The sequence below is a fragment of the Ranitomeya variabilis genome, chromosome 2 (genome assembly GCF_051348905.1).
Source record: "Ranitomeya variabilis isolate aRanVar5 chromosome 2, aRanVar5.hap1, whole genome shotgun sequence".
NCBI lineage: Eukaryota > Metazoa > Chordata > Amphibia > Anura > Dendrobatidae > Ranitomeya > Ranitomeya variabilis.
The window spans coordinates 1,092,634,139-1,092,647,319 of NC_135233.1; the positions used below are offsets into that span (position 1 = coordinate 1,092,634,139).

General features: G+C 41.2%; 1 protein-coding gene across 1 annotated transcript in view; it reads right to left on the bottom strand.

Moving 5' to 3' along the window:
- Positions 1–517: 517 nt before the first annotated feature.
- POMC (proopiomelanocortin) overlaps positions 518–13,181 on the bottom strand; it is a 45,462-nt gene continuing 32,798 nt past the window's right edge. Inside the window, exons 2-4 of the mRNA XM_077293099.1 lie at positions 8,944–9,086; positions 4,401–4,544; positions 518–1,507 (exon numbers count right to left, since the gene is read on the bottom strand). Coding sequence (XP_077149214.1) covers positions 851–1,507; positions 4,401–4,529 — 786 coding nt within the window. The 5' untranslated portion in view covers positions 4,530–4,544; positions 8,944–9,086 and the 3' untranslated portion in view covers positions 518–850. The remainder of the gene's footprint in view (positions 1,508–4,400; positions 4,545–8,943; positions 9,087–13,181) is intronic.

The following is a 13,181-nucleotide window of genomic DNA, read 5'->3' on the forward strand; positions in this document are numbered from 1 at the left end:
ACATTTTATTGGGGTATTGTTTAGCTGAAGTGTTGGAGCTAAGATGATGGCAAGGTACGACTGGACAGATCTGCATTAAAGAGAAAGCTGTGGAAGAAGCAGTTTCTGGCTAGAGCTAAAACCACTTAAAACCTCTGCTTTGCTCAAAAAATATTGTCACACGTGCTTCAGTATTGGAAAGAGGGAAGGAAGAGAAGAGGAGAACCTGGACTCCTCCAGGAAGATACATAGATGACTTTTATTTCGCTTTTGGTTCACTGAAGGGTTGGGATTTTAGAGATTGCAAGGTACCGCTGGTCTGGGGTGTAATTGTGGAAAATTGCCCTCTTGAGTATACAAAAGCCACCCAAACCAATTGGAAGCACTGGAAAATAGGAGCGAAAATGGCCTCCTCCAGGCAGGTGACATGGGCACCTTTTTTTCAGGACAGATTTGGAAATGGAGGATATATTTCTACATTGAGTTTTTTGGGGGGTCAGGATGAAGGACAGAAAGAATAGACTGGTAGCCAGTAAGATTGTAAACGTTTATTCTTCCATTCATTTACATTATTGTACATTTTGGTCAGATATGAAAATCATTTAGCAAACAGTAAACTAGAGATTCACGGATAGAAACATCTACCTTTTCCTTATGTACAATGCTGCTGCCGCCGGTCTTTTCTTTCAGACTTTGCTAACTTTGTACAGAACATTCAGAAACCAAATGTAACAGAACATAAATTAAGTGATGGGATATGCGGCTAACTACAAAGTAGATTCATAGTAGTTGATCACAGGGTAGATACCGGACCCTAGAACTGACGAGACGGTTTCACCTGTTGGATGCTATATGTTGAAACTCTTCTATCCTATTGACCCTTTTTGTGGGCATTTTTGATAATGGCATTTTTGAAAAGAGTCATTAGGGGAGTCTGACTGCGCTCAGGGGTCATGAATCCTCCATATCTTTTGTTTTTGGGTGGACCCTCCCATCGAAAATGATGCATTTTATACTTCCGATTCTTTTTAATTGGGCTTTCCATCAGCTCACTGTCATCCATGTCTTCTTCAGAATTGGTATCGGGATAGTCAAAGTCTACAGATAACTCTCTTCTGTACTCTGTTGGGTAAATTTCTGATGACTCTTCCTCGGCATCGCTTGGGAAAACCTTGATAGGTCTCCTCTTCTTGCCGACTGGTTTGCCCCATCGGAAGTGTTCCATAGAATAAGACCTCTTAGTGTCTTGCCTGTCCAAAGCTTCCTCTTCCAAATTTCCATCTTGTGTGTTTTGGTTGTCATTAGTTGGGTACAAGTTAAATATGGGGTAATTGGCTATATCTTCTCTTTTGTAACCTGCATTATTATTGCTGTCGCTGCCGGTGCTGTTCTTCCTACCAAACTTATTCCAGCGGAAATGGCTCATGACGTACTTCCTGATGTTCTCAGACAGTGGTTGCATGTGCCCATTCCCGGGAAACACTGGTGACTCTGCAGACAAGTCCATTTTGCAGGCTTTAATACATTCCTGTGAAAAACAAAAAATATTAACACGGTAATATGAAAAGCGATGGAATCCATGTTGGTGCTCAAAAAGGTTACATACAGTGCGTACGGAAAGTATTCAGACCCCTTTAAATTTTTCACTCTTTGTTTCAGTGCAGCCATTTGGTAAATTCAAAAAAATAATTTTTTTTCTCATTATTGTACACTCTGCACCCCATCATGACTGAAAAAAACAGAAATATAGTATTTTTTGCAAATTTATTAAAAAAGGAAAACTGAAATATCACATGGTCATAAGTATTCAGACCCTTGGCCCAATGTTGAGTAGAAGCACCTTTTGAGCTAGTACAGCCATGAGTCTTCTTGGGAATGATGCAACAAGTTTTTCACCCCTGGATTTGGGGATCTTCTGCTATTGTTCCTTGCAGATCCTCCCCAGTTCCGTCATGTTGGATGGTGAACGTTGGTGAACAGCCATTTTCAGGTCTCTCCAGAGATGCTCCATTGGGTTTAGGTCAGGGCTCTGGCTGGGCCAGTCAAGAATGGTCACAGAGTTGTTCTGCAGCCACTCCTTTGTTATTTTAGCTGTGTGCTTAGGGTTATTGTCTTGTTGGAAGGTGAATCTTCGGCCAAGTCTGAGGTCCAGAGCACTCTGGAAGAGGTTTTCATCCAGAACAGCTCTGTACTTGGCCACATTCATGTTTCCTTCAATGACAACCAGTCGTCCTGTCCCTGCAGCTGAATAACACCCCCATAGCATGATGCTGCCACCACCATGTTTCACTGTTGGGATTGTATTGGGCAGGTGATGAGCAGTGCCTGGTTTTCTCCACACATACCGCTTAGAATTATCACCAAAAAGGTCTATCTTCATCTCATCAGACCAGAGAATCTTATTTCTCATAGTCTGGGAGTCCTTCAGGTGTTTTTTAGCAAACTCTGTGTGGGCTTTCATATGTCTTGCACTGAGGAGAGGCTTCAATCAGGCCACTCTGCCATAAAGGCCTGACTGGTGGAGGGCTGCAGTGATAGTTGACTTTGTGGAACTTTTGCCCATCTCCCTGTTGCATCTCTGGAGCTCAGCCACAGTGATCTAGGGGTTCTTCTTTACCTCTCTCACTAAGGCTGTTCTCCCATGATTGCTCAGTTTGGCTGGACGGCCAGATCTAGGAAGACTTCCGGTGGTCCTAAACTTCTTCCATTTAAGGATTATGGAGGCCACTGTGCTCTTAGGAACCTTGAGTACTGCAGACATTCTGTTGTAACCTTGGCCAAATCTGTGCCTTGCCACAATTCTGTCTCTAAGCTCCTTGGCCAGTTCCTTTGGCCTCATGATTCTCATTTGGTCTGACATGCACTGTGAGCTGTGAGGTCTTATATAGACAGGTGTGCGCCTTTCCAAATCAAGTCCTATCAGTTTAATTAAACACAGCAGGAATCCAATGAAGGAGTAGAACCATCTCAAGGAGGATCACAAGGAAATGTGCAGCATGTAACTTAAATATGAGTGTCTGAGCAAAGGGGATGTATACTTATGATCATGTGATATTTCAGTTTTTCTGTTTTAATAAATTTGCAAAAAATTTCTACATTTCTGTTTTTTTTTTTCAGTCAAGATGGGGTGCAGAGTGTACATTGAGAAAAAAATAAACTTTTTTTTAATTTACCAAATGGCTGCAATGAAACAAAGAGTGACAAATTTAAAGGGGTCTGAATACTTTCCGTACCCACTGTAAGTCGTAAAACGAATGCAAGTTAATCATCAGCAAGATATTTCTCCGGAAGTCAAACTATAGGTAGGAGTAGTACCGGACAGTTTCCAAACACAGACATCAACATATGGTACACCAATTAAAGCTTAGCATCGGGGTCCAACCAACTCTCTCCATTTCTTGAATCTTGGTGAACAAGTTCTATATTGCCCTGGAACGTAACTATAGTAGCTGAAGGGGTTGCAATCACAGCCAGGCCCCAAAAAGTCTCTATGGTCAATATAGAAAGACTATTATTATCATAGACCAGTGATAGTTTGGGGATGTGTTGGAGATTTTGCATTGGGGTCCATGAGGTTGAAGTTATGCCAATGCTTGCGACCATAAAACATGAATACTGAGCCCTGACACTAATGAAATTGCTTAAAACCATTTTGGACGAATTGAGTAAACCCACATGGACAGTTTTGGCTCTCAACCTATTCTAGGGCAAGAAAATGAAGAAAATGTCCATCAGAAAAACTCTCTGACTATAGCTAAGTTTACGCAAAATACAGTTGACTCCAATCAAGCTGATTTCTACATCTAAATTTTTGGTCTGAGATGGTATTGTAAAAAAACCCAAAATGTTGTGTTTGCAAACTAAACCATTATTGGTTTTTAATGTAAACTTTTTTGAGCAAATCAGGTGCATTTTTTGGGCCAGGAGAGAAGAACCCAGCTTATGGGTCATCCTCTGACACCTGATAACAAACTACAGTACATATCAGGACCGTTGGTCCAAGAGAATGAGGAACTGAGCACTTACCAACTGCAGATGTATCAAAAAACTGGACAGTTAGACTTTAGGTCTTTCTTAATAATATGAGCCAAACTGAGAATCTTATTATTAATATTGGAAAGAAAAATCTGAAAATCCCATATGTGGGTACAGGTAAGATATATTATATCTACCGGGGGCAGTGGAGTCGAGATACTAATTGGTCTCCATGGTAAGGACTGTCAAATGTTTTTGACCTTGTACTTCCCGAAAATAGGACAGAGTAGGAAAAATGATCACATTAGGTCCCCATGCCAAATATGTCTAAAGGGTTAGTCTCATTTGCCCATATTATGGCTTCTCACTGTCGTATAGGGCACATAGAGTTGACACTGTACAGATATTGGGCGGTACGTCACATTGAGTCTTTGGACGGGTCTTACCAGTATCCCATCCTCGGTGCTCAGGTCTGTACATTTATTGCTCTCCCAGCACTGACTCTGGACTTCGTCGACATGATATATAAAGACCCCAAGTATTGTCAGGAGACCGCTCCACCCTGGCCGCAACATTGTCAGGTAGGACTACTGAAATGAGACAGAGAAATTATATTATAGACATGTATCAACGTCTTAGGGCAAATGTAAAAAAAAAACAAATGAAAACTTAATTTTTTCATTTTTTTATAGACCAAGCCAATAACATATTGGTATTAAGGAGAAAGCTCCACCATAACGGGTTTGAAGTTTGGTGTGGAATCGCAAATGGAGGCTTACAGACGAGGAGGATTTTACCATAGGATCGGGAGTATAAGAAAGATTGTGGGTGCTTTGCTGAGAGTTGGGCGCATTTCCCAATGGACGGAGTTCCCGTGTCATGGTTAATGTTCTAGAAGGATCATGGTTTTGATGGCACACATCGGAGAGGAAGTAAAGGACGGGTCCTCAGATCACATTGACTTTGGCTCATGATCCGGTGTTCTCTATAGTTCTTTCTTTCCACTTAGAGATTGGAAGGTGCTAACCTCTCGAATTAAACATGTTTTCCCACTAATGCAAGTAGAGTCAAACATTAAAACATTCCCACTTCAATAGGAGCCGAGCATCAGCGATTGTCTAAGTAGTGGACATTGTTTAAGCAGTGGTCCTCCATTCTAATTTTGTTACCCCCATTTATTCCATGAATTAGAAGTAAAGGGATTACAGTTGAAAAATCAAAATCGATAGAAAAGTTGTGGCAAAACCCAAGAAAAAAATGTGAGTGCAAAATTAAAAAGGTGCAGAGGAGCCAAGGGGATATTTTTTCTTTGCACTGAAACATTTAGACATTGAGCTTCACAGGAAACATTTTACGCACTTTCAAAAAGTTTAACAACAAGTGCACAATTGAAGAAAAGTGGTAAAAAGGCTGCGCCGACCCAGATGGCATTGACAGGTGGATAAGAATGGAGCGCAAGGACCTTCTGACCGCGCTATTGTATCGATATCTCCCGGCAATATTCTTATCTCACTATTGTCTCTAATACTTTCCATCCTTCGCTTCTATATTGTATGGAACAGAGCATGAATGACATGAATTTATACTGAATGGACCATTAGTGTTTATTTCCTCCCACACTCTTCATTGTCGCCGGTCACCAGCTTCAAGGTTATTGACTTTTTTTTTTTTTTGCTGTATATTTTTATTTAAGTTAAAATAAATGTTAAACATTCGATAAGGAGCAAAGAATTTTTCGATTTTTTTTTAAACAATATGATAATCCTAAAAAATATTATTAATATTATTACAAAGATGCTATTAATTAGAATTGATTTATTTACAAAAATAAACATTCTATTCACTTTGTTAATAAATATTGCAATTACAAATTATTGTTAGAATTTCTAATATTTTAGTCTTTTATTATTATTTTTATTCATTTTTTTATTAATTGTAAAATGTAAAGTATGTACATATGTATAAATATATAGATTTACATTTTTTTTCAGTACAAAGTTCTTTTGTGGAATGATTTATTATCACTACCACTTTATTAATTTCTAATATTACCTTTCTTTTAGATTTATTTTTCTTTATTTCTCTTTGCACCTACGTATGTGAAATACTTTTCCAAACTGTTAGATGTCATATTTGTTCTATATTCAGTATAGAAAAAAAGTAAATTGATTCTTAACTTTTGAGACCCTTAAAAGAGCCGGGCACTTATATCCTAATAATAATTTTCACCTATTTACTTACAAATCAGAGGGGGTCCAACTGCTGGGACCCTCATTGATCAGCAGAACAGTGCACTTATATCCTTGCTACAATGTAATGGCAGTGCTCATTATCTACAGACAGGGCCGGCATTAGGGGCAAGCAGACTACGCTGCTGTCTAGGGCCCCCGCTACCCCAGGGCACACCACGCAGCTGCTATGGGTGCCACCCCCTCACTCGCATCGCGCATTCAGCTTATCAGTTGAAAGCAATGATGGAGTAGAGCGTCAGATGATGCTCCCTCTACCATCACTCCCCTTCTACCTCTGATGCAGCTTCATCGTGCGCCATGCTGTTCCAGCAGTGGAGCTGACGAGACACCACTGCAGAAGCCAGAGCAGCGGGGGAATGGGGAGAGGTAAGTATTGTATTTTTTATAATACTGTGGGGTTGCATTACACTGTGTGCATGGGAGGGCTGCATTATACTATGTGTGGGGGCTGCCATATACTCTATGGGGGGCCGCATTATAGTCTGAGGGGGGCTGCATTATACACTGAAGGGGGTTGCTTTATACTGTAATGGGGGTTGCATGATACTCTGAAGGGGGCTGCATTATACTCTGGGAGGCTGCATTATATTTCATGAGGGGACTGCATTATTCTCCATGGGGGGGCCGCATTATACTCTATGAAGGGGCTGCATTATACTCTATGAGGGGGGCTACATTATATTTCATGAGCGGGCTGCATTATACTCTATGGGGGGATGTATTATACTCTATGGGGGCTGCATTATACTCTATGAGGGGGTCTGCATTATACTCTATGAAGGGGCTGCAATATACTTCATGAGGGGGACTGCATTATACTATATAAGGGGGCCGCTTTATACTCTATGTGGGGGGTTGTATTATACTTTATGGGGGCTGCATTATACTCTATAGGGGCTACATTATACTCTATGAGGGGGTCTGTATTATACTCTATGACGGGGCTACATTATACTCTATGAGGGGGTCTGTATTATACTCTATGACGGGGCTACATTATACTCTATGAGGGGGTCTGTATTATACTCTATGACGGGGCTGCATTATACTCTATGAAGGGGCTGAATTATACTTTATGAGGGGGACTGCATTATACTCTGAGGGGGGCTAAATTATACTTTATAGGGGGGCTGCATTATACTCTATGGGGGTTGAATTACACTTCATGAGAGGGCTGCAATATGCTTAATGAGGGGGCTGTATTATACTCTATGAGGGGGGCTGCATTATACTCTTTGAGGGGGGCTGCATTATACTCTATGAGGGGGTTGAATTACACCATGAGAGGGCTGCATTATACTTCATGAGGGGACTGCATTATACTCTATGAGGAGGGGTACATTATACTATATGGAGGACTATGGGGTGTGCATTATACCATATGGAGGACTATGGCATGCCTTATTCTATGTGGATGACTATGGGGGGCGCATTATACTATATGGAAGACTATGGGGTAGGAGTGATTGGATTTTTTATGCTGGAACAAAAATAATTGCAGCACAATGCCTGGTGAAAACTGCAGATGTGCTGCTGATAACATGATACTGTATGGGGACAGATTGATCTACTAGTGATTGTTCTGTTCCTATCATTCTTCCTCAGCCGATGTAAAGACACCGGGAAAAAAGCGCAGAATGACTTCAATATTGTCAATTATACTCATTAAACGGCCTCAACTCAGCGCATGTAAATTCAACCGAAATATTTGTGTGATGCGCAATATGTGAGCATTTGGGGCCCCACTTTAAACTTTTGCCCAGGGCCCCACTTTGTCTAAAACCAGTCCTGTCTACAGGACTGCTGAGATCTGCACTCAGCTTTCTCCAGAAGCCCGTAGATAATGAATGGAGCAGCGGTCGAGTATGCTGTCGCTACATTATAACAAGGACATAAGTGCCGTTCTGCTGATCGGTAAGAGGTCACAGGGGTCGGAACTCTCCGATCGATAAGTTGATAGGTGATAATTAATATTCATTGGACAACTCCTTTTAATGCATTATTAAAAAAAAAATATAATCCTGGATAAAACATAAACTTATCACAGGTGATAAAATAATATATTGTATAATAATATCATGCAAAATAATCAAATAATAATGGAACCACTTTATTCTATTGTATTTCCATATGTGAAGCTTTAAGCTTAAATGCAGGTGGAATTTTTTAACAAAAAATATAAATAAAAAAAAGTAAAAAAACAGAATAAAGTTGTAAAGTTTACTCCTATCACTTCCCTTCTTCCTCTATCTCTGCCATTTCCTGACCGAACCTGATGGACACAAGTCTTTTTTTTCTCTTTTCACAGTATTAACTATAAAACTATGCATCAGCAAAGATTCATATATTCTATATTGTAATAAGTCTACAATATAGCAAACAATAGGAAAAAAAAATAAAATAAATACTTGTTATAAAACCCTGGAATTCTAAATAGATGAAATAATAACGTTTTTTTTTTTGTGACCTTAAATAACAGATTTGGAAACTTAAAGAGAAAGTCAAACAAAATGGTAAAGATGAAAAACACAACAAAAATAATAACAAATAAATGAATATAATAATTAACAAAAATAGGATAATAAATCAGGATCTATAAGAAATAATAAGATTTTTTTTTTGTTATTTTAAAATGTAAATAAACGAGATGTAATTGTAAAAGTAAGCTGATGTGAAGCCGTGTGTGCAGGGGGTGAGCCCTGGACAGATCACACAGCAGATGCTCCGGCTTTCTTACCTGTTGCTGTGCCCGTGCTTTTGTACGACCTCTGTGTACTTCGTGCTTGTTGTGGCTGAGCTGCCACTAGTTCTGCTCTTTTTATACCTCTGACTGTAGAACAGGGAGGCGAATTCATTAACAAATGACGTTTCCTCGCAGTCCTGGACGACATAAGACAAGGTATAAAGTTGCATAGAATAGACGCAACAAACAATTAGCAGCCTCTATGCATGTGATACCGCCGCACATTGCTGGGATTAGCCTCTCCTATGTTATACGGTACATTTTTTCCTGCCGCACCTGATTGAATGTCCATAACTCAGGTTAGCGGAGAATTACAGGTATTAACGTCTTTAGAGATGGAATTAAATGGCAGATGACACGTGAGCACCACAACGGTCTGTTCCCAATCAGGTTGAACCAATCTTTAATCCAGCTATGGATTTTATAATTCATGAATCACTCCCGGGATAGGTGTTAATTCAATTGGTTTTCTGATTAAAATTTTTTTTTTTTCCCTGTACAACCCAAAGCTAAAAGAATGTCTAACATTACTCTGTGCTGATTATTTACATAATGCTTTTAAAGGGGTTTAAGCTCTATTTTTCTTCTGATGCAGAACTCCAATTTTCCCACAGAGACATGATAAAATGAGGTGTACCTGCAGCCACCACTAGAGGGAGCTCAGGAGTTTACTGCATACACGGTTATCATTGAATTCAATGTGTAAACAGTATGCAGCAAGCTCCTAAGCTCCCCCTAGTGGTGGTTATAGGTAATGACAATGTATTAAAGTTTGGGAGAAATGTTAGAGCAATATGTAGTAAATTACATCTAGTAGCTATTGCAAGCAACAAGAATTTGACTACTTTAGCTCCCGACTGGTCAACTTACCACCAAGTGCCCTGTTCTGTCCCCACGAGGCGAATGGAGGTGTGGTTGATTAATAGGGGTTGTGAGAGATTTGTACCTTCAGTTTCTTCGATGCAGGGCAGACAGGACCAATGCTGTTCGGCGTCCGGAGAGATGATGCACACCAGGGATTGTGCAATCCAGACTTGTTCATTTTGAAATCTGAACATACAGCGTATAATCGGTAATACAGTACTTTCTCCGGAAATGCAGATGTAGGCAAGGTACAGCAAGATGAAGCACCAAGTATGGCTGCAAGTGTGAGCAGCAAGAGGTCAAAAGACTGATGCCTTCCTAAGCCCGGCACAAGCGTGTCCTCTCACAACAGCAAGTAAGCTAAAAATGAAATGGCTGCCAGAGGAAGAGAAGACGTGACCCCTGAACCAGAAGTGGAAGACATGTCCACAAGAATTAATTAATAACAAGCTGGAAAAAGCCTACGGAAAGGTGGCAGCAGAGTAAAATATAAGAGCAGATATACACATCATGGAAACAACACATAGAAACTGGAGCATAACTTACATGAAACAGCACATGCCCAATGTTTCAGTGGTCAGGATCTGCACCACTGACCACCAGGGATCCAGCACTGCATCAACGGGCTTCAGGGTGTTGACTGCATCAATGACAACTGGGGATCCGGCACTGTATTCATGGGCTTTAGGGTAGGGTGTTGACTGGATCAATGAGAACCTAGGATCTGGTACTGTATCCACCAGTTTTAGGGTGTTGACTACACCAATGACCACCGGGGATCTGGTACTGCATCCACCAGCTTTAGGGCATTGACAGTGCCAGTGACCACCAGTTATCGGGTGCTGCATTCACCGGCTTCAGGGTATCGTCTGCACCACTGACCACAAGGGATCCAGTACTACATCTACCAGCATCAGGGTGTTGACTGCAACACTGACCACCAGGGATCCAGTTCTGCATCCACCGGCTTCAGGGTGTTGTCTGCACCACTGGCCACCAGGGATCCAGTACTACATCTACCAGCATCAGGGTGTTGACTGCAACACTGACCACCAGGGATCCAGTTCTTCAGGGTGTTGTCTGCACCACTGACCACCAGGGATCCAGTACTACATCTACCAGCATCAGGGTGTTGACTGTACCATTGACCACCACGGATCCAGTGCTGCATCCACCAACTTCAGGGTGTTGACTGCACCAATCACCACCAAGGATGCGGTGCTGCATCCACCGGCTTCGGGGTGTTGACTGTACCACTGACCACCATTAAACTGGTACTGCATCCACCGACTTCAGGGTGTTGACTGCACCACTGACCTCCGGGGATCCTTTGCTGCATCAGGGTGACCACCTGGGACTTGATACTACACATTTATCTGCAAGCTCATGGTGCTGACTGTACCATCAATGATTCAGAGCTAAATATTCAATTTATCATCAAGGTCATTATATTTACTGTACCACTGACCACCAGGGACCAAGTGTTAGCTCTTCATTTTATCACCAACCTCACGATGTTGATTGTACTATTGATCGTGAAGGTTCTGATGCCAAATACTAATATTACCATCCAACTTACAGTGTTGACAGTCCCACTTACAACCTGGGATCTAGCAATAATAACTCAAATTACCACCAAGCTAACAATGTGGACTGTTCCACCTGTCAGCAGGTTTTTGGTTCCGAACATTTGGTTCATGAGCAAGCTCATGATGTGACTGTACTTCTGACCATCAGGGATCCAATGCTAAATGTTTGATTGACCATGAAGATCATTACGTTTACTTGTACCACTGACCACTTGGCCATCAGTCATGAATTTTCAGTTGACCACTAAGCTCACGGTGTTGATTTTAGCATTGATTACCAAAATGTTTAATGTCACGAAGGTGACTGACTTGGTGCCAAATACTCAATCCACTACCAAGCTCAGAGCGATGAGTTTGCACTTGACCTTTAGGAAGACCAAATGTTGATTGACCATCAAGCTTGTTATGCCCGCTGCCCTCCTGACCACCTGGGGCCCAATGCTGAATTTCCAATTGACAATCAGGCTCATGATTTTGGTAAACTGGGACCTGGTATCAAATATCTGATCTACCACCTGATCGTTAGGACCCGATTATGGTCAGAAAATGTTGGGAATTTGTTGTGTGCCATTAATTTTGGTATCATTTGTCATTAACAATAAGAACTTTGACTGAGTAAGTAATGATCTTTGGAATGGTGTCATATTCTAATCATAGATCAATACTCGTGAAATCAGAGAATTTTCCATCCAAGCCATCCACCAAATGCTGTTAAGCATCCTCAACCCTCCAAAAGAACAGCAACCTGTCTGTGACAGTACCTAGAAAACACAAAGACACGAGGCACAATGGCCATTTTGGAGCCATCAAAGCTTTTAATACAAAATGTTCTTCAAGGATTTTCCTTTTTTTTTTAGTTTTGAGGATGACAAATTGATTTTCATTTATGGCCAAAGAGCCGCCACTCAAAGGGAGGCTAAGTGCATGTATCTGATCTGACAATAGGATGAGTCAGGAGGGGAAGGAGAAGTCTACGGCTGCTCGCTTCATGTTAGTATATAATGGTCTCCGCACATAATAACAGTACTCTCTTATAAGGAGGTCGCTAGGACAGATTAACACTGACAATGGTCTGAGATGTAAGGTTGTCATCTCAGGAGGAGAGCATTCTGACATCTCCATACATTCACCAGACTGGGGCTTGTAGACATTGAAACCTCAAAAAATAGGAAAAAAATGGAATAAATATGGAAACAATTGTCACTATATTTTGTAGAGCTGAAGAAATCTATAGAAATTTGATTTGGGCAGTTGAACATTGGGAATTTAATGTACATCAAATAAATGTGCTTATTCTCACCTCTCCTTGGACCTCCACCCACCGTTCCGGCAGCCGTTGGTCCTCCAAATGGCTCTTCTGCGGATTTCTTCTCCTTACTTCCTACTTGCATGTCTTCTCCTTTCTCATGTCATTGTTGAATAAGTCACAGGGGTTCATGTGTGGCACAACCTTTCACCGTTGACATTGTTGACTTGGTCAAGTTGGACGTGACGCACGTTAGTGACATCGATGCCATGCGTCAAGCCCCACATGACTGTGTGGACCTTGTTCACTGCCGGAAGAGGTGGAGGTGGCAGTAGGACTTACACGAGGAGAGTATAAAGCTAGGGCTACACGGAGACTTTGGCCGCGACAACTCTCAAGTCACCATGGTTGCATCAGTGCAAGTGATACAACAAAGCGCAATACAAGCTACTTGAGTCTCATTATAACCCCAAGGGTATTGTGACTGCAACAAGAAAGTTTCAAGAAGTCTAAACCTGTTGGATTTTTTTTTC